Here is a 24,009-nt window from a genome sequence, read left to right as displayed (position 1 = left end):
ATAGGTTAGCCTGTCTCATGTATTTCATTATAGTAATACAAAATCAACTAACACATGTGAAATGGAGGGAAGCTGATTAATGGGAAACTCATGTTTTCACCTTTGCTACTCAAATCTTTTAAGGTTACTCAATGCAATAACCTCAAAAATTCCTCATAATTATCATCTTGAGATGACATACATAAAACTAAACAAGCTGAGACATGCCAGCTCCAGAATTTCTGCATCTTGATTCTTTTTCCTATTTGGAAGCTGTGCTAGCATACAGATGAAAGCAAATGCCGAAGAGCCGTAAGAAAAAGGGAACTGATTAAGAACTGCGTCAATCAACAGCCATCTTTAAAACTAAGTTGGACATGCTTTTACCATTTACAGGAAAAATCTCAAGGCATAAACAGTTCTTTCAAAGTCATGAGACTCTCCTGTTATATAAAGTATGACTTGATATTGAATATATGGAAGTGGTCAGAAATCTTATTTGCTAAATCTTAGGAGGGAAGCAGCTATTTAACCTCTGTACCATACAGATCCCCACAGGCTCATTAAATTCTTCACTCTTTCTACATTTCACTAAATAAAACTGCTAAAGTCCATAGTTTTCAAGATAGTCTCTCATAATTCTCCAATCACTGACATTAAAGCATAGACTACTCCAAGTCAGACCACCAGAGAAAGCATACCCTGGAAACAGAGGGCCCTGAGAGAATAAGACCTTCAGAACCCATATTTTTCTTTGGGTATCATCCCCAGAAAAAACTGAGTTTTAGGTTAAAAAGTAGTTTGTAATTTACTCAGCATTATAACAGTGGTAGGCACAGAGCATAAATATTTTCTAACAATTATTAATTTAACCTAGCAATTCAATTACTATGAATCTGGTATAAAGAGCTCTGAAGGTAACCTGTATTACAGTAGACTCTTTTAAAAAAATTATGAAACATTTCAAACATTTAGAAAACAAATTTTCAAATGACATGACATTCACACTTAACAAATGTTAGCATCTTGCTACCCTGTTTCTTCTCCCGCTATGCTGCGTCTGTCTGGTTGGGTACCAATCAGATAACAGGAAACACAGAAATAAAATCCTCATGATGACAGTGGTTTTGAGAATTTGGCACATCACTTACACTTCCTTGATAAACGGGTGCAGCCATAGAGTTAAAAAATAACATTAAATAAAGTTAGTGCAAAATCTATAAAGTTTAACATTACACTACTTTCTACCTTTCCCAAAGCAATCAAAATACCATGTTAATTATTTCTGTAGTTAAAATTTCACAACTGGGGGCTGGGGTTATGGCTCAGTGGTAGAGCACTTGCCTAGCATGTTCAAGGTCCTGGGTTCAATCCTCAGCACCACATAAAAATAAATAAGTAAAGGTACTGTATCCAAATACAACTAAAAAATAAATATTAAAAAAATTTTCAGAACTGTCCACAAGTTATGAGGGGTTAAAGAAAGTCAAGGTCTTCATAGAACCACAAGTTTAAAGGAACATCCCTACCTAAAGCAATGCCTAGCTTTATTTATAAAAGGGATACTTTTTGTGGCTCAGTGGTAGAATGCTTGACTAACATACACAAGGCCCTGGGTTTGATCCCCAACACTACCAAAAAAAAAAAAAAAAAAAAAGATACTTTTGTTTTTTTGACAATCTATTGCCTGATTTAACTGCCCAAATATTTGCATTAATGGAATGAACACCAATCAACTCCACATGCCTTTCTGCATGTTAACTAAAAACCATATTTATAAGTGAAGTGACGGAAGAAATCCCGTTCATTTTATTTAATTATACAGTGAAGATAAAACGTATTTAAAAGATTTTGCCTAAAGTATTCTCTTAAAATTCTCATAAATTATGTTTTTAAAGTCCTTACCTTTGCACCGATACATGAATTTTTTAGCAATGGAGATTAGAAATCGACCTCTGCTCTGATATTTAGTTTAGAATGTAAAATAACAAATTAGTAAAAACTTACTTGACATTAGTTTTGGAATTTGGGCTTGTCCTCTCAACAGTGGCCTGTATAAGTTTCCCTGGTAAGTGGGAGGTGGTGGTGCAGCATTGCTGTAAATACCAGTTCCTGAGCCTCGTGGCATAACGTGGCTGTAAAAGAATCCCCCACAACACATCAGAAAAAAATATAGATATATCCATCACACTAATTTGACACAATTAATTAAATGCTAGGAGCCGTCTCTTTACTACTAGACCCGAATAAGCTGAAAATTAAGAAGTTTAATTTATAATTAAAGTTTAAAACTGCATACAATGGTAATGGTGATAGCAAATGTTCATTTGTTACACCAAGATTAACTGGTAATCATTTAAATAAAACATTATATATGCAAAACAATAATGTCTTACATTCCCCCCTCCACATTTCCATTTTTTTCCTTTAGGATCATGCTGTTGCTATCACTATACACATTACTCCTCTACATCTTGCTATTTTCAATTTACTATATCAAACATTTCCCTCTATTTTTAATTTTCACAATTATAATATATATATATATATATACACACACACACACACACACACACACTACAGAACCATGAAATACTTCACTATAATGAGAGTTCATATTTTTAAGCCTTTCTTCTTATTTAGTACTAGTATTATAGATATAATATACCCAAATACTTATACATATAATTGTGTTTCTCTAAAATTATTTTCTCAGGATAAATTAAAAAAAAAGAACATGGATGAAAAATTAAGAGTATCTTTAGAGCTAGACATGGTGGTATATATGTGTAATTTAAGCAACTCATAAGACTGAGGCAAAAGGATACCAAGTTCAAAGCCAGCCTTGGCAACTTAGCAAGACCCTGGCTTAAAATAAAAGCATTTTTATGTGGCTTTCCAGAATAACTGGAATAATGGGAAATGACCCCCCCTACCCACCAGACCTGGGACTGAACTCAGAGGTATTCTGTCACTGAGCTATAAATCTAACCCTTTTTATTTTGAGACAGGGTCTTGCTAAATTGCTGAGTATGCCTTGTACTCATGATCCTCCTGCTTTAGATTCCCAGCTTGCTGGAATTACAGGTGTGCTTCACACAACCACAAGGTATTCTAAGACCATTCTAAATTTGTTTCTTTTAATACTAAGAATGAAGGCTTTCTTAAAACAACCACAGTTGCAGCTAATGTTTATTTACACAGTGTTTAGGGATTCTAAGTGCTCGACACACATTAGTTCACTTAATTCTTACAATGTCATGAGGTAGATGTAATTATTGTCTCCATTTTATATTTAATTAAACTGAGGCATAGAGTGGTTCAGTAACTTTTAAAATTATATTAAGTGGTAAAAAAGGAAACTGAATCCAAATATTTAGGGTTCAAAGCCCACTCTGTTAACCACTATGCCACACCGTTTTTCCTATTATTTGGGGAATAAATTACATGCTGATGTAATTTATTAGGAAAGTGCTGTACCATTGAGCTACAGCACTTTCCTTCTCTAGTAATTAGAAATACCTATTTATGAGTTATCATTAATTCTTCAATCATAATTCATTACTATTTCCTCCAGCCTGCTGGTTTTTTTTTTTTTTTTTTTTTTATCCTAGCTTTACCTGTAATTGTTACAAAGTCCTCTCTATTTATTGTCATTTCTACAGCTGGGAAAAAGATGATTCAGTAGCTAATAAGAGCAAAAGACAAAAATCAGAAATTTACAAAGAGGAAATATAAATGGCCAATTAAAAAAAAAGGCCAATTATACATATTAAAAGATAATCTGAGTAGAACAAAAATGCAATTCAAGCAACAATGAACACCACTGTTCAAGCACTGGATACACAAAAATTTGAGAGACCAATTGCATTTACGTACTACTGTACTGATTAACCCTTTATACGGATTCTCTGTCATCCACTAATTCAGCTGAAACTTTTGAGGGTAAAGAGAATGTTTTATTCCTTTAAAATAAGTGTCAGTGGGCTGGAGATGTAGTTCAGTGGTACAGCACTTTCCTAGCATGCTTGAGGCCCTGGGTTCAATCCCCAGCACTGTGGGGGGAAACAACAAGGGTGGGGTGGGGAGGTGGGGAGGACACGGGAACGAGGACCGAGATATCTTAGAGAACATAATACAATTTTCATGCAATATATAAATCAAAGACAGATGTGGATTTCTAAAAGCGAAGAAAAGCAGAAAAGCATCAAAGTCATTAACATCTACAAAATCAGTGTATCTTATGAGCTCTTAGATATCTGTATCAAAAATACTGACTTGCTTTGTCAGATGATTCAAAGAAAGCAAACTATACAAGGGACAAAAACCTACCACTCACCCCAAAGTCCTGAAGGCTGCCTGATCCAGGTGGACAGGCCTCCGGTCCCGGTTAAAGCCAAGCTGGGGCTTCCACTGCCGTCCATTGCTGGATTTTTCCCAGTCACTCGGTTTTAGTACAGCTGCTGGCTTTCTGACCATTTGAAAAGACAGTATTTAGTTACAAGGATGAATACCACCCATAAAAAATAAACCTAGATAGTTTACTGCTGTTACCTTGCTCCTGGAAGCATTACAGCTTTAAAAATGTAATCTTCAGCAAATTGTGGATCTTTAAAATTAATGCTGAAAGAGAACAATAAACAGTTTAATGATTTAATTAATTCTTGGCTTAATTACCATGGAAACTGACATTCTTTTTGTTTCAACAGAATAAAAATTTTAAAGTCTCTAAAAATTTTCTTAGCCAATGATTTTGCCAAATGGCTAAATATCTTCCTCATCATAATGCCTCTTATTCCTAACACACAGCCTTCTTATAACTTTCTTTGTGGGGAAAGCCATGTTGAAACCAACTGTGGATGATCACAGAGAAATAAGGACATTACTCCTGAGATATTTCAGTATGATACTAGAGATATGCTGAAGAGGTTCACAAAATAAATAAATAAATATTACACACACAAATAGCTAAGACACCTATGAGGGTATTTAAAAAAAACTAAACAAAACAACCTACTAAACTTCCTGGTTGGAATCCTGTACCCTTCTTTCCTAATGTTGGCAGACACATGCACAAACAAGGTCTTCCTTCTGACCTAGTGACTCAGTTAGCTATGCATTGGATTTATACTTAAGGTTACCAATAATATTTTTATTCATAATGTTAAAAAGACTGCAAACCCAAGTGTATGAATAATAGTAGACTATTAAAGATAACCAGGGCTCTTTCTAAAAATGGAATCCTCAGGCGGTAGTTTAAAGATTTAGTTAACAGAATACTTAACAATATAAGAAAAACATATACAACGTACTAAACATATATTCATTGAAAGATTATCAATGACTTTATACAATCATCATCTCCTTTAATTATTTTGTATACTTTCCAAAATTTCTCCAATGATTACAGATTTTAGTTATAGCCAATCTATATGATTTTACTGAACTTTTTGACATATTTACATAGCTGATTTTTTTTCTTTTTGAACAATGCCACTTTAACAACTTTTCTGTTACATTGAAAATTTCCTTGTAGTAGAATTTAACTGTATATTTTAAGTGCACTAAATTAACTTCACTTTTATAATAAAAATAACATAAGTTCAAAAACAACTGAACACCGCTTTACTCACTCAACCATTTCTTCTAACAACTCATCCTTTACTGGTAACTGTTTGCACCTCAAATGTTCCCTACTGAGCAAGGTTGCATAGGGAGGGCAAAATAGGGCAGTGATTGTCAAAGGTTTCAGAGCATGACAGAGAAAACAGTAGCTATGATTTGGGCTCATGTAGGGCTTTGCAAATATAAAAAAGAGAAAACTGATAATACAACAGGACTTGCAACTAAAAAATATCTCAGAAGGAATTTTTTCACTTGGCAACCAAGGAAAGCATCATCAAAAAGGCTGTGGTTTAAGGTGAGACCAGAGTAGTTACAGTGTGGTATAGAAAATAAATGAAACAAAGATACAGTTGAATTTTACAAAACACTTAAAAGAATTAATATCAATTATTATCAATCTATTAAAAAAATTTTTGTTGAAAAGGGGAGAAATCTGCCAAACTCTTTCTATAGGGCCAGCATTACCCTGATACCAAAACCAAAATTAAAAGAAAGAAAGAAAGGAAAAAAAAAAAAAAAAGACTGATATCTCTGATGAACCTTAATGAGCACATAAGCAAAATTTCTCAACAAAATACGAACCAACAAATACGAACCAACCAAACCCAGCAGCACATTGAAAAGATCATAAACCACGACCAACTGTAATTTAACCCAGAGATGCAAAAATGGTTCAATAAATAGATACAGAAGGAATATACCTCAACACAATAAAGGTTACATATGAAAAATCCACAATCAATATCACACTAAATGGGGAAAACCTGAAAGTGTTTCCTCTAAAGATCTAGAACAAGGCAAAGATATCCATTTTCATCACTCTTATTCAACACAGTACTAGAAAACTTAGAGCAATCAAGCATCATAAAGAAATAAAGGGCATCCAAATTGGAAAAGAAGTCAATTATACCCATTTGCAGATGACACAATTTTATACAAAGAAAACCCTAAGGACTCCACCGAAAAACTGGTAGAAATGATAAACAAATTAGTCAAGTTGCAAGACACAAAATTAACAACAAAAAATCAAAATAAGATAGCATTTTATACACCAAAAACAAACTGTCTGAAAAAGAAATTTTAAAAAGTATTCCCATTCAAAATATCCAATGTTTTTAAACAATAAAATACCTAGCAGTAAATTTAACCAAGGAAGCAAAAAATCTCTTATAAAACATTCATGAAAGAAATCAGAGGTCACAAAAAAATGGAAAGACATTTCATGCTAATGGACTGGGAATTAATATTGTTAAAAGATCATATTACTCAAAGTGATCTACAGATTCAATGCATTCCCCATCAAAATACCAATGGCATTCAGCACAGAATTAGAAAAAAACAAAACAATAACAAAAAAACCCAAACCAAAACACACACCAAAAAAAAAAAAAAAAAAAAAAAAGGAGGCATCACAATGCTTGACTTCAAAACATTTTACAAAACTATGATAATCAAAACACCATAACACTGGCTTTTTTTTTTTTTAAGGCAGAGACTCACAGAACAGAATAAAAGAAATTAATCCATGTGTTTACAGCCAACTGACTTTTGATAAAGGGGCCAAAAACACACACTAGAGAAGGACAGTCCCTTCAACAAATGATACTGAAAAAACTGAACAGATATATGCACAAAAATAAAACTAGACCCCTACTTCTACAAAAAACAACTCAAATGGACTAAGAACCTAAATTTAAGACCCCAAACTATGAAACTACTAGGGGAAAACACTTCAAGATATTAGAATAGGCAAAGATTTTTTTTTATAAGATCCAATACCCACAGACAACAAAAGCAAAGCTAGACAAATAAGATTATATCAAAGTAGGAAGTTTCTGCACAGCAAAGGAAACAACAGACTCAAGAGGTGACCTACAGAATGGAAGAAAATTTCTGTAAATTATTCATCAGATAAGGGATTCATATCCAGAATATATTATAACTCAAACAACTCAACAGCAAAAAACACACACCACAAATAATCCAAGTAAAAAATGGGCAAATTATCTGAACAGACATTTCTCAACAGACACACAAATATATAAAAAGTCTTCAACATATTCAAATCAAAACCTTCATTAGAATGGCTATAATTAAAAAGACAAGCCAGGAATGGTGGCACATGCCTGCAATCCCAGACTTGGAAGGCTGAGAGAGAGGATTGTGAGTTCAAGGCAGTCTCAGTAACTTATCAAAACTTGCAGCAACTTAGTGAGACCCTATCTCAAGATGAAAAATAAAAAAGGGATAGGGATATGGCTCAGTGGTTAAGTGCCCCCTGGGTTCAATCCCAGCAAATAATAATAATAATAATAATAATAATAATAAAAATGCTGGAAAGAATGCATGAAAGGAAACTTATACACTATTGTTTTATAAGAATTATACAGTCATTATGAAAAACAGGAAGTTCCTAAAAAACTGAAAATAGAATTACTGTATAATCCAGCAATCTTACTGAGTATAGATCCATTTTTTGTTTGTTCATTTTTTTGTGGTGTAGGGAATTGAACCCAGGACCTCAGCATGTGTTCTAACACTCAGCTACACCCCAGCCCTAGTACTGGATATGTGGCCAGAGGAAACAAAATCATTACATCAAAGTGATAAATGATACCTGTATGCCATGTTTACTGCAGCACTATTCAAAATAGCCAAGATACGAAATGAACACAGATGTTCATTGACAAGTGAATTAGAAAATTGTGGTATATATACACAATGAAATATTATTCAGTCATAAAAAGGGACAAAATCCTGTCATTTGTGACAACATGGAGAGAATTAGAGAACAATATGATAGTGAAATACGAAAGCACAAAGAGATAAATAGCACTAGGATAGGAGGAAAGGAGGATGGATAAAGAGGGTAGATAATGGGAATCAAAACACAGATAGTGGGAAGCAGTTTGGATGTTATACAGCACAATTAAGCAACTACAGCTTACAACTTTTACATATTTCAAAATAACCAGAAGAGTTTGAATATTCTCAACACAGAGAAATGATAAGTAGATAAAAATGCTAATTATGCTCACTTGATCATTACTTATTGTTTACATTTATTGAATTACAACACCATATTCCATAAGTAAAAACATTTCATGTCAACTGAAAAATATTAAATTTGAGGTTGTGTGTGTGTAAGTCAGAGGTAAAGTGCTTGCCTAGTATAGGTGAGACTCTGGCTTTGATTCCTGACAATGGAAGAAGGGAGAGGGAGGAATAAAGATATGGTCCTGTTTGCAGGACCAAGGAAAAGCACAATTAGAGAAGTCCTTCTCAGTGGAGATCTGAGAAAGAAGCCCAACATAAAAACGATTCAAGTGACTATATTCTCAATTCTCCCAAGGAATATAAATAGCAAGTACCATTCTAGAGGCACAGGACACACAACTTACCTGTTACATACAACAGAAGCTTTAATCTCTGAGGCTTAATTCTCATGTGGAACCCCAAATGCAATGGGCTAGACTGGAGTGCAAAGTGCAGAAACAGAAACGGACAGGAAGAAAGGCTATGGATTATGGTCATAAAGGGCTTGACTACAACTTAAAGTCATTTCAAGTCATCAGTAAGGAAATAAAAGTGATCAAAGATATATTTCAGAAAGAACAAGCAAGCAGCACTTTGAAATAGGGCAGAACAAGACTCCCATAAAGAAGTCATAGATGTGATCTAGGTAAGAGCCTTCAATATACATTTGAAAGAGGGATATTGGGAAACCACACAGAATGGCAGGATTGGAACTAGAATGAAGATCAGATTCAGATGAAGGTTCAAGATAAAGATTTTATCTGCTAGTCATACACAGAAAGACTTGACACTAAGAAAATGAAGGAAATAGCCAAGGTAACATGCTCTTGGAGAGAAGATAGATAATTCCAGGATTGGGAGAATAATCTCTTCCAAAAGACAGGAGTTATTAACAACAGGAAAATAAACCATCTAGTCACTTAATATGTGCAATTCACTGTATGTACTATTTAATAAAATTGTTTTTAAAAATCCCATTTTTCATGTTCATGCTCTAAAAGGTAAGAAATTTCCAAGCCATTAAGAAAATAATTTTTCTAGGCATAGTGGCATACTCCTGTAATCCCAGTGGTTTGGGAGAATGAGGCAGGAGGATCCAGAGTTCAAAGCCTGCCTCAGCAATGGCAAGGCACTAAGCAACTCAGTGAGACACTGTCTCTAAATAAAATACAAAATAGGGCTGGAGATGTAGCTCAGTGGTCGAATGGTCCTAAGTTCAAGCACCCCAAAAAGAAAAGAGAAAATAATTTCTAAGAGTTCCCACATTGTCCCCCAGGAGAACCACATGTAACAAAGTAGTCTTATATACTTAACATAGTACAAACCATTAAGAGACAAAAGGGGTACCTAGTTTGGAAGTCTCCACTGAAGGAATGAAGACACTATTTATGCTCTCGAAGATTAAAGCATTTTTGTTCCTTGGGTCTTTGAGAACAATTTGAAATCATACTCTCCTAAAATTAGTTAAACTTCTCCTGGTAAAGAGATTTTTAGTATTTTATTTGGTTCCTAAGAATGTATACTAGGATCTATTATGTTTTTAGGAATGCACTTTTCCAATGTGATAGCTCAAACAATTCCTAAAAATGAAACAGACAAAGGAAGAGCCAAAGGGTAACTTTTTATATGAATTCAAACTCTCAAAATTCCTTCATATTTTTCCGGTTTATACTTTAAATTCTTAAAAGTAGATCATTGATAGGGGAAAAAAAGCAGAGATTACCCTTTGACAATTTTCACCATCTGGGGCTAAAGCATCAATTGTGGAGAGTTTTCCTGTGGAAGGAAAACATTAAGTAACCCTGAGACACCCAGGAGCACCCAAAGTCTCACAGAAGTCAAGGAAAGAAACAAACAGTTAATACAACAGTCTTTGGGGTCTCCTGATGTAGCTCAGTGATAAGGCACTTGCCTAAAGCATGAGGTCCCAAGATTGATCCACAGCAGAGCCAAACAAACAAACAAACAAACAAACAAATCCCACCCACCCCAAACAAAAACAAAAACTAAAAAACTAAAAAGCCCTGGAACAGCTAAAGGACTCAACAGGCTGACCAGCTAAATTGTGTTTGAATTTATATTATTTTACCTAATTCTGTGCACTGCAGAAGTATTTTCACTTTACTTTTTCCAAATACGGGAACAACATTGCTGATTTACCCAGCATTAGCCTCTACCCACCAGGTTAGCCCCAAGAGCAATATAGTGAATCTCTTCCTTAGTAAGTATACTCTCTTACATTTTCATTGACCTGGTTGTACTTCACCAAGTACAAAACAGAAATTTAAAACCTAAACATGGTTGAAAATAAGGAAACTGAACTGTGCTTTTATCTGTACTACCATAAGAAGAAAACACAGCAAAGTCTCAATAGAAAAGTAAAGGAATGTACAATACCTTTTCCTGATTTAATTCACTCTAAGTATTATCCTTAGGAATGCTACATCAAGTACTAGTAACATTTAAGAATAGTGGCACCACTTTACAAAGAAAGCAGAAAATTCCAAATACCAGGCTTCATTTTCACTCTATCTTTCCCTCATGCATTCTGTAATTAATGCTAAATCAGCATACCAATGCAAACTGTTCTAGCAGGGAAAATTTCATAATTCATATACTTGACATTTTAAAACACTTAAGAGTTTATAGAATTGTGACATTCTATCAGAAGAGGTTAACCAGTTCAGTGTCCTACAAAGTATTACAGGCAGTGGAGGTTAAACCCTCCAAAGTGTTTTCCACCATGAAGTTTATTGCTGATTTCATGTATTCCACTTCTGTCAGGCATTTCTGATTTCAAATTAGCTGCTTGCCAATAATGAACCTTACAAATGCTGCAGTAATGGTTACATTAAAAACTCCATCTCTGCACATATTCAGAGTTTTTAAAAAGAATTTCCTTAAAGAAAGAATGTTCTGTTCCTTCCCTGATTTACCCAAAGATGAAAAAAAAGTTTGAGAAACACTCATCTAGAGAAAAAAGTTTGTAACTCTTGGAAGAATCTGGCAAACACTGCTTCCAACACTATAAACAACTGAACCTTTGTAAGGGTTTAGAACCATGCTAGATGACATGAGAGAAAAAAGAAAAACCTAACAATGCTAAAAATAATATGCACAAAATTATGTAAATTATATACTGTGTTTTGTGAGTGGGGAGCAACAAAGGGACAGGCAGAGAAAAAAAGGGAAGAGTATTTTAAATAAAGGGAGGAAGACACAGAGGCCAAAGGAATGCTGAAGGGACCAGCCTGGGTGGAAAGGAGGTGTCTTTGAAGAACTAGATGCAGGCACAGAGCTATGGCTCTGCCAAATTATGACAGGTCTTAAAAACATAAAAGGGTACATACATGTCAGTACATGTATACACCTACCCCTCCAAAGGAACAAAAACTGTGCTGCTTTACTGGAAAGACAACTTTTCTGTAACTTTAAAGTCATACACAGAAGGGTTTATATATTTAAAGCTAACAAAGAACTAGTTAAAAAATATTGTGTCTAAGAAGACCAGGATGAGGAAAATTAACGGAGACAGCTTAGTTCTATTCCAAGTTATACTATTAATATGGTGAATGACATAAGATCAGAATTGAAAAAGATCTCTCAGGTCATAGCTGATTGTATTCCCTAAGGGTTCTTCTATGAACTTAAGACAGCTGGAATGGTTCAAAGGGGCTGGGAAATGTAGCTCAGTGGTAGAGTACTTGGCCTGACATGCACAAAGCCCTGGATTCAGTCCCCAGCAGCCCCACCCACACACAGACACAAAAGCTTAATAACTTGTATAATATACTTTTGAGTACTACAAATTAGACTAAATATGATGGGAATAACCAACCCAGCATAAGGAAACAAATTCTCAATATACGGAATGGATGCATTCAAACAGAGAAAGGGGCGGGGGAATGGCAGGAGTCAAAACAAATAACAATGGAAGCTGCATTTCTAGATTTTCATTTATAAAGCAAATATAATGCCAGGAAGCACAACAAGTCCAGGGACATACACGGATGGGGACACAGACACACACACACACCAAAAAAAACAAACAAACAAACAAAAAAAACCTGCAATAAAATGCTTCTTGTCCTCAAGATTATCCCTCAGAGAAAACACTGAAATTACCTCATAAGGTAAAAGTTAACTTTAATCTTTCACAAATCTTTATGAAATTAACTCAAAATCAGTTGTACTTTGAAATTATTCTAAGCATACATCTGAATATGCACACAGACCTGGGATTTGTTTTATAAATTTAATTAATAGTGAAAATATAGTGAGTACCAAATACCAAAATCACCTTCAAGCATAGAAACAACCAACTAACATCATCATCAATCAAACAAAAATTCCAGGATCTATCCATTAATTCTTTAACTCTCCTTTGGACAAGCCTCTCTATCCTTATTAGAAAGTTAAGTAGAATTAACTATTTCTACAGGGCTGGGCAGGAAGCCCCTTGAAAAGATACAGAAAAACTGAGGAGCACAAGCAAAAATGTGACAATCCAAAGAGAACTGGTGGAATTAACCAGCCTGAAGTGACAATGCAAGTCAGAGACCCCAAGGGTGAATACACAGAGTCTACATGAATCTATCAGAGCCAGATTGTTTGTGATGGGCTTAGGAGCATGGCTTTAAAGTCTGTACTTCACCCTTAACAAAGGAGCACAAAGACAAAGACCAGGACAAATTATGTGTAAAAATAAACAAAACAAAATCAACCAATTCAGGAAGATTTTTCCTAACTTTCTATAAATAAAAGGCTTTCTAGAATGACATTTACTACCTAAATCCATTAAAGATAGGAAATAAACATGCTTATACTTGAAAAATCTGCACAAAATCTAAAATGTTTTCTGAGAGATTAAAAAATGGGTAAGAAAGGAAGAATCAAGATTAGAAGGCCTTTACTAAATTCTTAAATATCTGAGATGTATTTGTTTCAGTTTTGCCTAAATAATGGAGAAAATGACAGTAAACTCTGCTGTCAGTCAAGATTACTAATTATATTACACAAATGAGTAGTAAGTATTGATTTTTATTCTACACAGTCATATTTTACATTATTTTTTACTCAGTAGAAAGTACTATCACTGCTGAAGAACTGAGGGATAAATAAGTTTTCCAGAGAGGAGAAATAAGCTCTCAAGTTTGGGATAACCTTACTTACTTATTTATTTTATTTATTTATTTTGCAGTGTTCGGGATTGAATCCAGGGACTCATGTATACTAGACAATAGTTATATGGCTGAGCTATACCCTGAGCCCACCAGTGTGATAAAAATTTTCACAAACACATTCTGTCTCATCTTAACTAAAACATATCATATAACGTTTTTGTTTTTAAACTGTATGGGACCACAACTATAAAAAATAATTAATATAGTAAAGTTGTGTGAGCTGCTGGGACGTAGAAGCCTGTTTGCTTCTATATGGCAAACTACCAAAAACTCCTACTCTACCAAAAACCTCCCACTTTCCTAATCCAGGAAGAATTAGAGGTTGTCAGGGGAAACCAGAAAACAGATAAGCACGCTTGTTAAATCAGTAACCTTAACAATATACATAATTTAAAGTCAAGAGGTCCTGCTCTGAGGTCTGAAACACAGGGACTCTCCACCAATCTCAAAGCATTGGTGGATTAACAGTTGCCAATTCCTTGTGAAATCAGAGCTCTTTTAAAATTTTATTCATTTGCAAGTTCAGAGCTGTGTTCAGGGTGAATGCTATGAATTTAGGAAAGCTTACCTGATTGCAGAGTTCTGTGTCAGATCTCGTAACATGGGAACAGGAGAACATACTACTCTAAAGAATAACAAGAAAAGAACCATCCGTTTGTAAACTGTAACCTTTTAGATAACAGGAAGTAAAATGTTAATATGTTTATTAGGCTACAGAAGAGCAAATTAATTAAAATGAACAAACAAAAACACTATGACTATTTGTATCTTTAGAAAATGACCCTGTCTTCCTTGTTTATCATCTCCTAAACAAAAAATGATTATGAGCAAAAGTTTATCAGTTTCTAAAACAAAAACAAAACAAAAAACCCTACAAATCAGTAAAGAGAACAGATTAACTTAAAAAAAAAAAAAGAAACGAAACACGTACCTCATAAATGAGAAAAATCAAATGATTAGCCATTTGATATTTAAACTCATTAGTAATCAGAGAAATGTGATTATAAATCACTGTCAATAAGCAGCCACCAGACTAACAAAAATTAAAATGTTACAATGTCCCAAGAATTTGCCAGGATCTGCAGAGCAATCTGATTTCTCACAAATGGCCACTGGGATTATAATATGATATAACCACTCTGAAAAACACTACATAGTTATCCAATAAAGATGAAGACACACATATTCTGTGCTCAGCAATTCCATTCCTGAATACAAACCTATATATTCCTATTCTCAAACTCTGATCTCAGTTTTTATTATTGTTGTTTAAAATTTAAAAAATTACTGAGAATCTCCAAGAGCTTTTGCTTATGTTCACTATATTATCAATATTTACCTACTGAAAATTAAAACTATTAATTGAAAAATTAAAACTAGTTTTTAAAAATTAAGACATTTTAAAGATAATGAAAAAATCTATTACATGTTAACATAAATAACATTTTAATGAAAAACAGCTACCTTTTACAGAGCAAAATAAAAATAAATGAGAAGAGTATCATTGTTTTACAGTTTTGAAAATCTCAGTATCTGGTTTAGTACCTGTAAGTCAGACTTTCTTTGCTTTTGGTTCTACCTCTTAAAATATCACACTACATTTATTTTCTGAAAAACTCCACTGTGCACTCAAAGAAAAAAATGAGTGAGAAAAACAAGTAATACCATACAATCTTAGTGTCACTATGAAAATAATTATAATCTTGTAGTGCCCTAATAGGTTTCAGGTACCCCAGAGTTCCCCGCACAATGTGCAGTCTACCATATGTTAAAGAGCTGGGCTTTGAATCCAAGCCTTTTCTAATCCAGCAGGTTTTACTTTGTGTTAAGTATTATTTTCTCACTATTACAAGAGAATAAAATGTTAGGACACAAGAAAAATGCTAACTAAACTTCCCTCCATTCACCTTAGTTATATACAAATGAATGCTTACTGATCTGGAAGAATGGCTTCTTCATCCAAAGAAAATTTTCCTTGAATCCCATGACAAAGTTCAGGTGGCACATCCACTGGCTGTGGAAAAAGCATTCCTAATTATATACCCAAATGAATAAAAAAATTAGGAAATAAGCAGATACTTGTATGTTTAAGTTCTTAGGACTATTATTCATAAAAACTCACTGGAGTATTATTTATAAGAGTCAAAAAAGGTAGAAATAACCCAAGGATCCATCAACAGACAAACGGGCATATACATATAAATGGAAATGAGACATATAAATGGAAATGGAAAATAACTCAGCTATACAAAAGAATGGAATTTTGCAATGTACTACAACATGGATGAACCTTAAAAATATAATCGGTGAAATAAGCCAGACACAAAGGACAAATATTGTATAATTCCACTTATATGAGATACAAAGAATAGGCAAATTCAGGGACAGAAAGAAGTTATAGGAGATGGGGGAAAGGAGACAGAGTTTAATTCCTGCAAAACTGCCATATGGGTGTGTGAAAGTTTCTGGATCTGGAGATGAAGTGATGTTGATGACATAATACCATAAATATAGTTAATGTCACATAATTTTAAACTAAAATATGGTTAAAATGGTAAATTTCATGGTATGTACATTTTAGTACATACCAGTGGTATACCATACCTCAGTGGAACCTGTCTGATACAGCTCTGAAATGAAGTCATGGAGTGGGTGATGTTTCCCCACAAACAAAACATCACCTCCAAGGCTGTTCCTTTTATCTAAGGGGAAAGTTAGAAAAGAGTAAGATGACGTATTAAGCAATTATATTTACTAGACCCATTTTTGTGAGCACACAACAACAGCATCTAAATTTTAAAAACAATTCTAGTATAAAGTTTATGACAAATAATTTTAAAGTGACAAACCTAAATGCGTAATGTGTCTCTACGGAAGAAAAAAATATTTTGACAATGTTTTCAAAGATCAGTAACAGAAAAAGATATCACTGAAAGGTAACTGAATACATTGTAAGATAATTGGCAAGGTTTTCTTAATCATGAAGAACTCAATTTCTTAATATAAGGAAATACAAACTGTATCATCTGAGGATAAAGATTATTCTAAAGATACCTGATGGAGAAATTGTTTCTAACAGACTTTTATTGTACTGGTATTAAACATACATTTTTCAATAGAGCTAAGCTTTACAATTTCTCCATTTAAATACTTTCTACTGTATTAATTACAAAAAATGCCACTTTTATGCAAAATAATATTTCAAGTTAGCACTCTAAGAGAAAATGCTTGTTTCCCCCTAATCTTTCAAGCAAGGTTATTATTTCGGAGGCCATGGAGGGAGAAGACAGAGGAAATGAGTAATACCTTCCTACCAGACAAAAGTATTATTTTGAGTGCATGTCATATAACAACCAAAATGTCAAAGGATATTCTTGAAGTATCACTTTTTAATACATTTAACAAAGACTTCTAAGTTAATAAATGTTACTTAAATACTACTTCATTTAGACATGATAGATTAAGAAAATTAATATCTGTTATATAAAGTAAAATCAGTGATTTATGCTCACTTATAAGAAATATGACAAATGGGGGGTTTAATGTTATAAGAAAATGTGAAGTCTGTATTTCACAGGCTCAAAATTGACCAAATGGCAGTAAAAATCTTACTTTCTTCCGGAGTGAGGTCTGGGTATACCTCTTCTAGGGCAGCTCGCAGCCTTCGCTCATCCACGAATGGCAACAGAGCAACACCTGAGGAAATGAACAAACCATCCTAGCTATTAGGATAACCTAATTCCAACTTATTGATCCAAATAAATGATTTCATCTAGCACATACTAGTGGTATACCTTCTTGATATAAAGACATTCTGGAACTGAACTCTATTTTGTCATTTTGCCAAACTCAGATGCAACAATTTTATATGTAGCAGGGGAAAAAAACATTTTCCGTATTTCTCATACTTAAAATGGCTCATATAGAAAATCATGGTTTTTGAATCTTTGTGGTGATATGATTTTTATTATTTATTTATTTATTTGGGGGTAGGGACTGAGGATTGAACCCTGGGGCACTCTACCACTGAGCTATACCCCAAACCTGTTTATTTTTTGAGACAGTTGGTCAGGCTGACCTCAAACTTGCAATCCTTTGGCATCAGCCACCCCTGGAATTACAGGCATGTGCCACCATGCCTGGCATATGATACCCACAGAAAAACCCTTAAGGAATTGTTCATGAAGAAATGGTCAACTAGACACTAAACTCTTGCCTTGCTCTCTAAGATGCCCTCAGACAATCCACCTAATCATTGTAGGGCTTGAGTTTTTTATTTATTTATTTTTTAAATCTTTATTACACCCGCTATAAAATGAGATCATTCAATTAAAATATTGAAAAGTTCTATTCAACTACACCATAAGAAAGGCATCTTCCAGTCCAAACTTCTATAGTATTAAGTTTATGCTTTTTAAAGCCTAATTAATTAATTCATGTACAAAAATCTTTAGACACATCCTTAAATAACTTGAGGTGGAAAACAGAACAGAGGCTGTTCAGTTAGGGGCTGAAAATGGTTCCCTAGAGTATGACAGAATTAAGGGCAATGCTTTATTTGAATCTATATGCATAATTTTCAGCAAAACATACCACTAATAAATTATCTATTACCAGTAAAATTTTAAAAAGTCATTGAAACATATGTATGTTCTCCTATTATGGATCAAAAAATAGTATTTTGGCTAAATAAAAGTTTAAGGTAAAGAGCAAAAACAAATATTAAACAGAACCAAACAATTTTGAAACTATTGCCATTCAAAACTGCTGCATTTGAAAATTATGAAGAACAAAAATGTTTCCCTAAATTGTCATTATTAAGTTACTCTCCTTATATACATACATATACACATATGTACATACATATATACACATACACACACACACACACACACACACACACACACACATGGTGGTTAGTTTTGGGGGGCAGTATGAAAGATTTGAACCCAGGGCCTCACAAGTGCTCTACCACTGAGCTACATCCTAGCCCATTAGCTACCATATTTTCAAAGAAAACATTTAATTTTACTATCTAGTAAGGAGAAATTTTAAAGTTATAAAGAAACTTAATTCTACTATGAATTCTAAAGAGACTAAAAAATTATTTCAAAAATATTAATATCAAGGGCTGGGCTATGGCTCAATGGTAGTACACTCGTCTGGCATGTGTGAGGCCCTGGATTCAATTCTCAACACCACACAAAAATAAATAAGTAAATAAAAAAGGATATTGTGTTTATCTACAACTAAAAAAAATAATTAAAAAAATATTAATATCAGAGGGCTGGGGATGTGTCTCAGTGGTAAAAAGCTTGCCTAGCCTGCATGAGGCCCTGGGTTCAATCTCCAACACTGCAATAACAACAATAAGAGTAACAGTAATAATAATCTGAGTAAAGCTGTTTCAATTACTGCTAACCCACAGAAAAACCCTTAAGGAATTGTTCAAGCTTTATTTGGTAACACTTAAGATAAATGCATGAATGAGAAACAACATTACAGAACTTTTATTTTCTATCCATTAGACTTAGAATCTTAAAAAACAAAAAATTACCTGCAGGATTTTACTACAACAAGGCTTCCTTACAATATTTACTTCAGAAGCTAATCAGAAAGCAACCTATAGTGCCACTTCGAGCAATAAAGTTTAAAAGCAACACATCAACCCTAATGGCCAGGTAGAAAGGAACATCTTACTTCCACGTGTGATATCAACAGTGCTTGAGAGCATGCTGAGAGTAAAATGAGAACAGCAGCTACTGTTCTCTGAGTTCTATGTTACATGCATTACCTCACCTAATCCTCCCAATCACCCAGAGACTGCCCAGATAGTGGGTATGCTCAGATAAACACAGTCACTTCAAAAGTGAGATCTAGAGTCATACCCTCTGATCAAATTACTTAAGTTTTCTTTTCTGTTCCTATATCTACCAATCAAATATATAACAATCAAAACACCTATATCAAACTAAATAAACTTTACAAATAACAATATTGCTATTAAATTACAACATTGATAAGTATACACAGTCTAAAATTTGAAAAAGTACAAAGATATATTTTATCTTATTTATTTATTTATTTTGGTCTTTTTCAGTACTGGGGATTGAACCCAGAGATGCTTTACCACTAAGCTCCACCCCAAGCCCCTTTTATTTTGAGACAGGGTCTCACTAAGTTAGTGAAACTGGTCATTCCTACAAAATCTGTTAATAAAAAGAACAACAACAACAACAACAAAAAATAGGTAAAGTAATAACTAATGTCAAGTATTTAAATAAAATAAAAATTTCTAGTATATTTTAAAAAAATTTCCATGTAGTATAAGGAAACTCTGAAAGGACACTACCATGTTTCTTTCTCTGTTAATCTCAAAAGGTAATAATGAACTACTCATAAAATTTAACAAATGTTATTGATTAATCATAAAGGAGACAACAGATGTAACTACTAACCTATTCCAATTCAATTTGTTTATTGGAATTTATTATTAAAATTACTATTAACACCTGGGCATTGTAACCCCAGCGACTCAACAGGCTGAGGAAGGAGGATTGCCAAGTTTAAAGGAAGCCTCAGCAAATTAGTGAGACCCTGTCTCAAAAGTAAAAATAAAAATAAAAAGGGATGGGTGTGTGTGTGTGTGTATCAATGGTAAAGCACCCCTGGATTCAAACCCCAATACCAAAAATAAAATAAAGTACTATTAATCATTTGCTAATTATAAATGATGGACAAAAATATCATTTTTTTCATATGTAATTCTGAAAACATCTTTTCAAGAATTCTTTCATCCCATAAGTCATGATTGCTCGGTTTTACCAAAAAGCTTTAACAAAAAGAAATAATGTCTAAATGTTACCTTGCCATGCATATTTCTTCCCATTCAAATCAATAGCAAAATCTTCAGGATAGAAGTCAATTATACTAGAATCCTACATCAGGGAGAAAAAAATAAAGAATCAAAACAAAAGCCTCACACTTCTATTACAAAGAATTTGATATAACTTTTGTTCAATTTTTCAGGCCTGATAAGGAAATGAGATACACCCCCTTTTAAAAATGTAAAAATATGAGGTCATCAATCCCAAGTGCAGTAAAACAAATTTAACAATTTTACTAAAAAGATGAAGAGAAAGGAATTTTAGAACTGTCAGGCAAGCAGGCAGTGAAGGGTTTATTTCCTACTTCCTAGCTGGTTCTCACTTTTTCTAGCTAATACACAAAACAAGTTCAGAGGTGATTTCAGGTAAGCCAGATTTTAAGCTTCCAGAAGCCATCATACAGTGCTGAAACAACAACAATAAAAATCTTACAGGTAGGCTGAGGATCACCCAATTTTATTTACTAGATAGGATACTTATTTATAAGGAAAACAGGGAAATAATATGTTGGGGGGAAATATATGCAGTGAAAAATACACAGAAGAACTCAATACTTGAGTTTCTGCGAAGTTTTTTTTTAACTACAAGATGCAAAAGTAACTGCAACTAATGTTAATTAAAAACATGATAAAAACCCAGTTATAGGGATGAAAATGCAGCTCAGTGGTAAAGCATCTACCTAGTACGAATGAGACCGTGGGTTCAATTCCCAGTATTGTGGGTGTGGGGGAGCAAGGGAAGGAAAAAACCAACACACTGAAAATACCAAGACTCACAGGATCACTCATGAGTTTCCGCCAAGATGGAGGTAGAAAATTACCACTTGCAGCAGGAAAAACTCCCATAAGTTGTTCCAAGGGTTTAAACTGTGAGAGAGAGAAAATAAGGGGGAAAAAGTTGAAACCTCAAATTGTTACCTAATCCAAAATTTATTTTATTGATTCTAATTAGTCAGGCTTACCGGTTTAGTGCCCTTCTCAAAATCAGAAGGCATGTCTGCAATACCTTCAAAGTCTGAAGCAAATGGGGCATAATGGAATGGGTAATACCACTTCCAGGAAGCACAGCCCTATAATCATTAAAAACAAATAAAAATTAAAAACCCATGTTAATGATAGATATAGTAAAAAAAAAATTAAGACTGTTCGCCTATAATATTCTATTTATAAAACACTTGACTTCTAGGGTATACATTCCACATATTAATTTTTTCTCATTAATCCCAAAATTTGTTTTGATTAAATCTGAACTTTCTGCTTCATACCAGTGGCTCTCCGACTTAAAAAATACTGCAAAGCATCTTCAATAATCAGCACCTAACACCAAACTTTATATTCACAAACACAATTTGGTGAAGATTTTCATCCTGAATATATATTTGGTGACATTTCTTTCCAATTTTAGAGCTGTCAACACAAACTAAAAACAAGAGCAGTTGTAGCTGACATTTACTGAGTTGTAGGTAGCTAGGGAAATCATTGGAACACTGGTTCAGAGTAAAACAGCCAAATTTCATTTTACAACTCACTATTATGTTTTAATGTGATAATTTTCTTGTAACTACAAAAATCAGTAAACACACCAAGAAGAAAACAAAAGAAAGTTATATACATAGGAAAGAGATGCCTTTTGACATGTCTTTTGACTCATCCTTAGAGTAACAAATATTCAAAGAGAATATTTTACATTTGATGCTTGGTCCACTCTTGTTACTTTCTACTTATAAACAAACTTCATCTAGGGCTGGGGATGTGGCTCAAGCGGTAACGCGCTCGCCTGGCATGTGCGGGGCGCTGGGTTCGATCCTCAGCACCACATAAAATAAAGATGTTGTGTCCACTGAAAACTGAAAAATAAATATTAAAAAAAAAATCTCTCTCTCTCTTTCTCTTCTCTCTCTCTTAAAAAAACAAAACAAAACCAACTTCATCTATTCCCAGGTCACACCAAACTTTACTTGATTGACTCTCTGAGCGTGAAACCAGATAATTACCAGTGTACATCAGTATGTCAATCTACTCTCTTACCAATCTGATATCTCAATTATTAAAGGTTTAAGTAAGATACAGATCAGTTCAATTAGAATTCACTTCATATAATATCATTATCATATTATGGAAGAAATAGTATCATTCAAATTCCTTTCAAACTCTAACGGGTATTTTCCAGGCTTTATCCTTTGTTCAGTCATTTAGTAACTGTCAACTAATAACTCAGTTACTTTTAAATTGTCAGTTAAAAACTCTATTTAATCACCTTAAAGACAAAGTATGTTAACCACATTACTTGATGATAAATATCTTTTACCACAACAAAACCTAATTGTTTATAGAAACCCAAGTAGTTTTGAAGTCTTTACAAACAAATATTATTTATGGTAATAAATTTCTGAATAGAAAGCTTAGAAAAATGAGTCTGGATATTATTTCAGGATATTCAGTATTATACATTATTATAGAAATCACTACCTTTCTAAAATGATTAACTAGACATACATAGGAAAAAAATTTTCTTTTGGTACCTGGTAATAATATCGAAGAACCCAGCAAAGTCCCTCAACGTAAGACTGTACAACTTTACGACGGAATTTCTCATCAGCTGCATCAACATCAAACTTGTTCTTGTAGTACCGCTGCTTCCAACCAGCTTCCCATAACCTAAAAACCAAGGAAAGCCTGTTTATATTGAATTAATACACTTTTTGATAATAGATTGTGTCTACTGATTTATATCCCAAATCAACTTATATTTAATACCCAGGGAAAACGTGGATGAGTTAAACAGTAATGTGAATATAGATTCATGTAACTTCTAAAAAAGTCCATTTGCACAGAATTTATCAACTTAAAGACAGTCAAACAATAAAATCCAAAACACTAATTTGGTAAAAACCATTATAACACTACATTTTAAAAAAGAGAGAGAGGCAGAAACCATGTGTTAAGTACACTCAGAACATCTGTTTGCTCAATTTTAATAATGCTTTACAGGTTTTTTTGTGGAACAACTCTAAAACTACATCTTAAGATTCAAATACTTAAATATATTTTATGTAGTTCAAGTTCTTCAGTTTGTTAAAACATATTTAAACTACGCAAGTAAAACTACTTTTAAGAAGGTATTCTTTAATGTAAAAAATAGTTTATGAAATATCCTAGGTACCAGGCAGAAATTATGTGTATACCTGTTCTCTCTATCCTTGCTTGAGACTCATCCCTCTTTCAGCTAAGAGTTGTTGATGGCTTAAAGGAAGGAGATAGATATATAGAGAGAGATACACATTCTACATCTCCATATAT

At 33.6% G+C, this 24,009-nt stretch overlaps 1 protein-coding gene across 2 annotated transcripts in view; it reads right to left on the bottom strand.

Moving 5' to 3' along the window:
• Xrn2 (5'-3' exoribonuclease 2) overlaps positions 1-24,009 on the bottom strand; it is a 75,640-nt gene that overhangs the window by 12,826 nt on the left and 38,805 nt on the right. For both annotated transcript variants that reach the window (XM_046435110.2, XM_046435121.2), the window contains exons 17-27: positions 23,232-23,367; positions 21,672-21,779; positions 21,487-21,576; positions 20,689-20,761; positions 17,436-17,519; positions 16,428-16,525; positions 15,758-15,837; positions 14,392-14,448; positions 4,534-4,602; positions 4,319-4,450; positions 1,987-2,114 (exon numbers count right to left, since the gene is read on the bottom strand). In XM_046435110.2, the coding sequence (XP_046291066.1) occupies positions 1,987-2,114; positions 4,319-4,450; positions 4,534-4,602; positions 14,392-14,448; positions 15,758-15,837; positions 16,428-16,525; positions 17,436-17,519; positions 20,689-20,761; positions 21,487-21,576; positions 21,672-21,779; positions 23,232-23,367 (1,055 nt within the window). The remainder of the gene's footprint in view (positions 1-1,986; positions 2,115-4,318; positions 4,451-4,533; positions 4,603-14,391; positions 14,449-15,757; positions 15,838-16,427; positions 16,526-17,435; positions 17,520-20,688; positions 20,762-21,486; positions 21,577-21,671; positions 21,780-23,231; positions 23,368-24,009) is intronic.

Source organism: Marmota monax, unplaced genomic scaffold, assembly GCF_021218885.2.
Source record: "Marmota monax isolate L192 unplaced genomic scaffold, Marmota_monax_Labrador192_F-V1.1 WCK01_AAM20220418_F8-fsc00005, whole genome shotgun sequence".
NCBI lineage: Eukaryota > Metazoa > Chordata > Mammalia > Rodentia > Sciuridae > Marmota > Marmota monax.
This window is presented reverse-complemented; position numbering and strand designations above follow the sequence as displayed.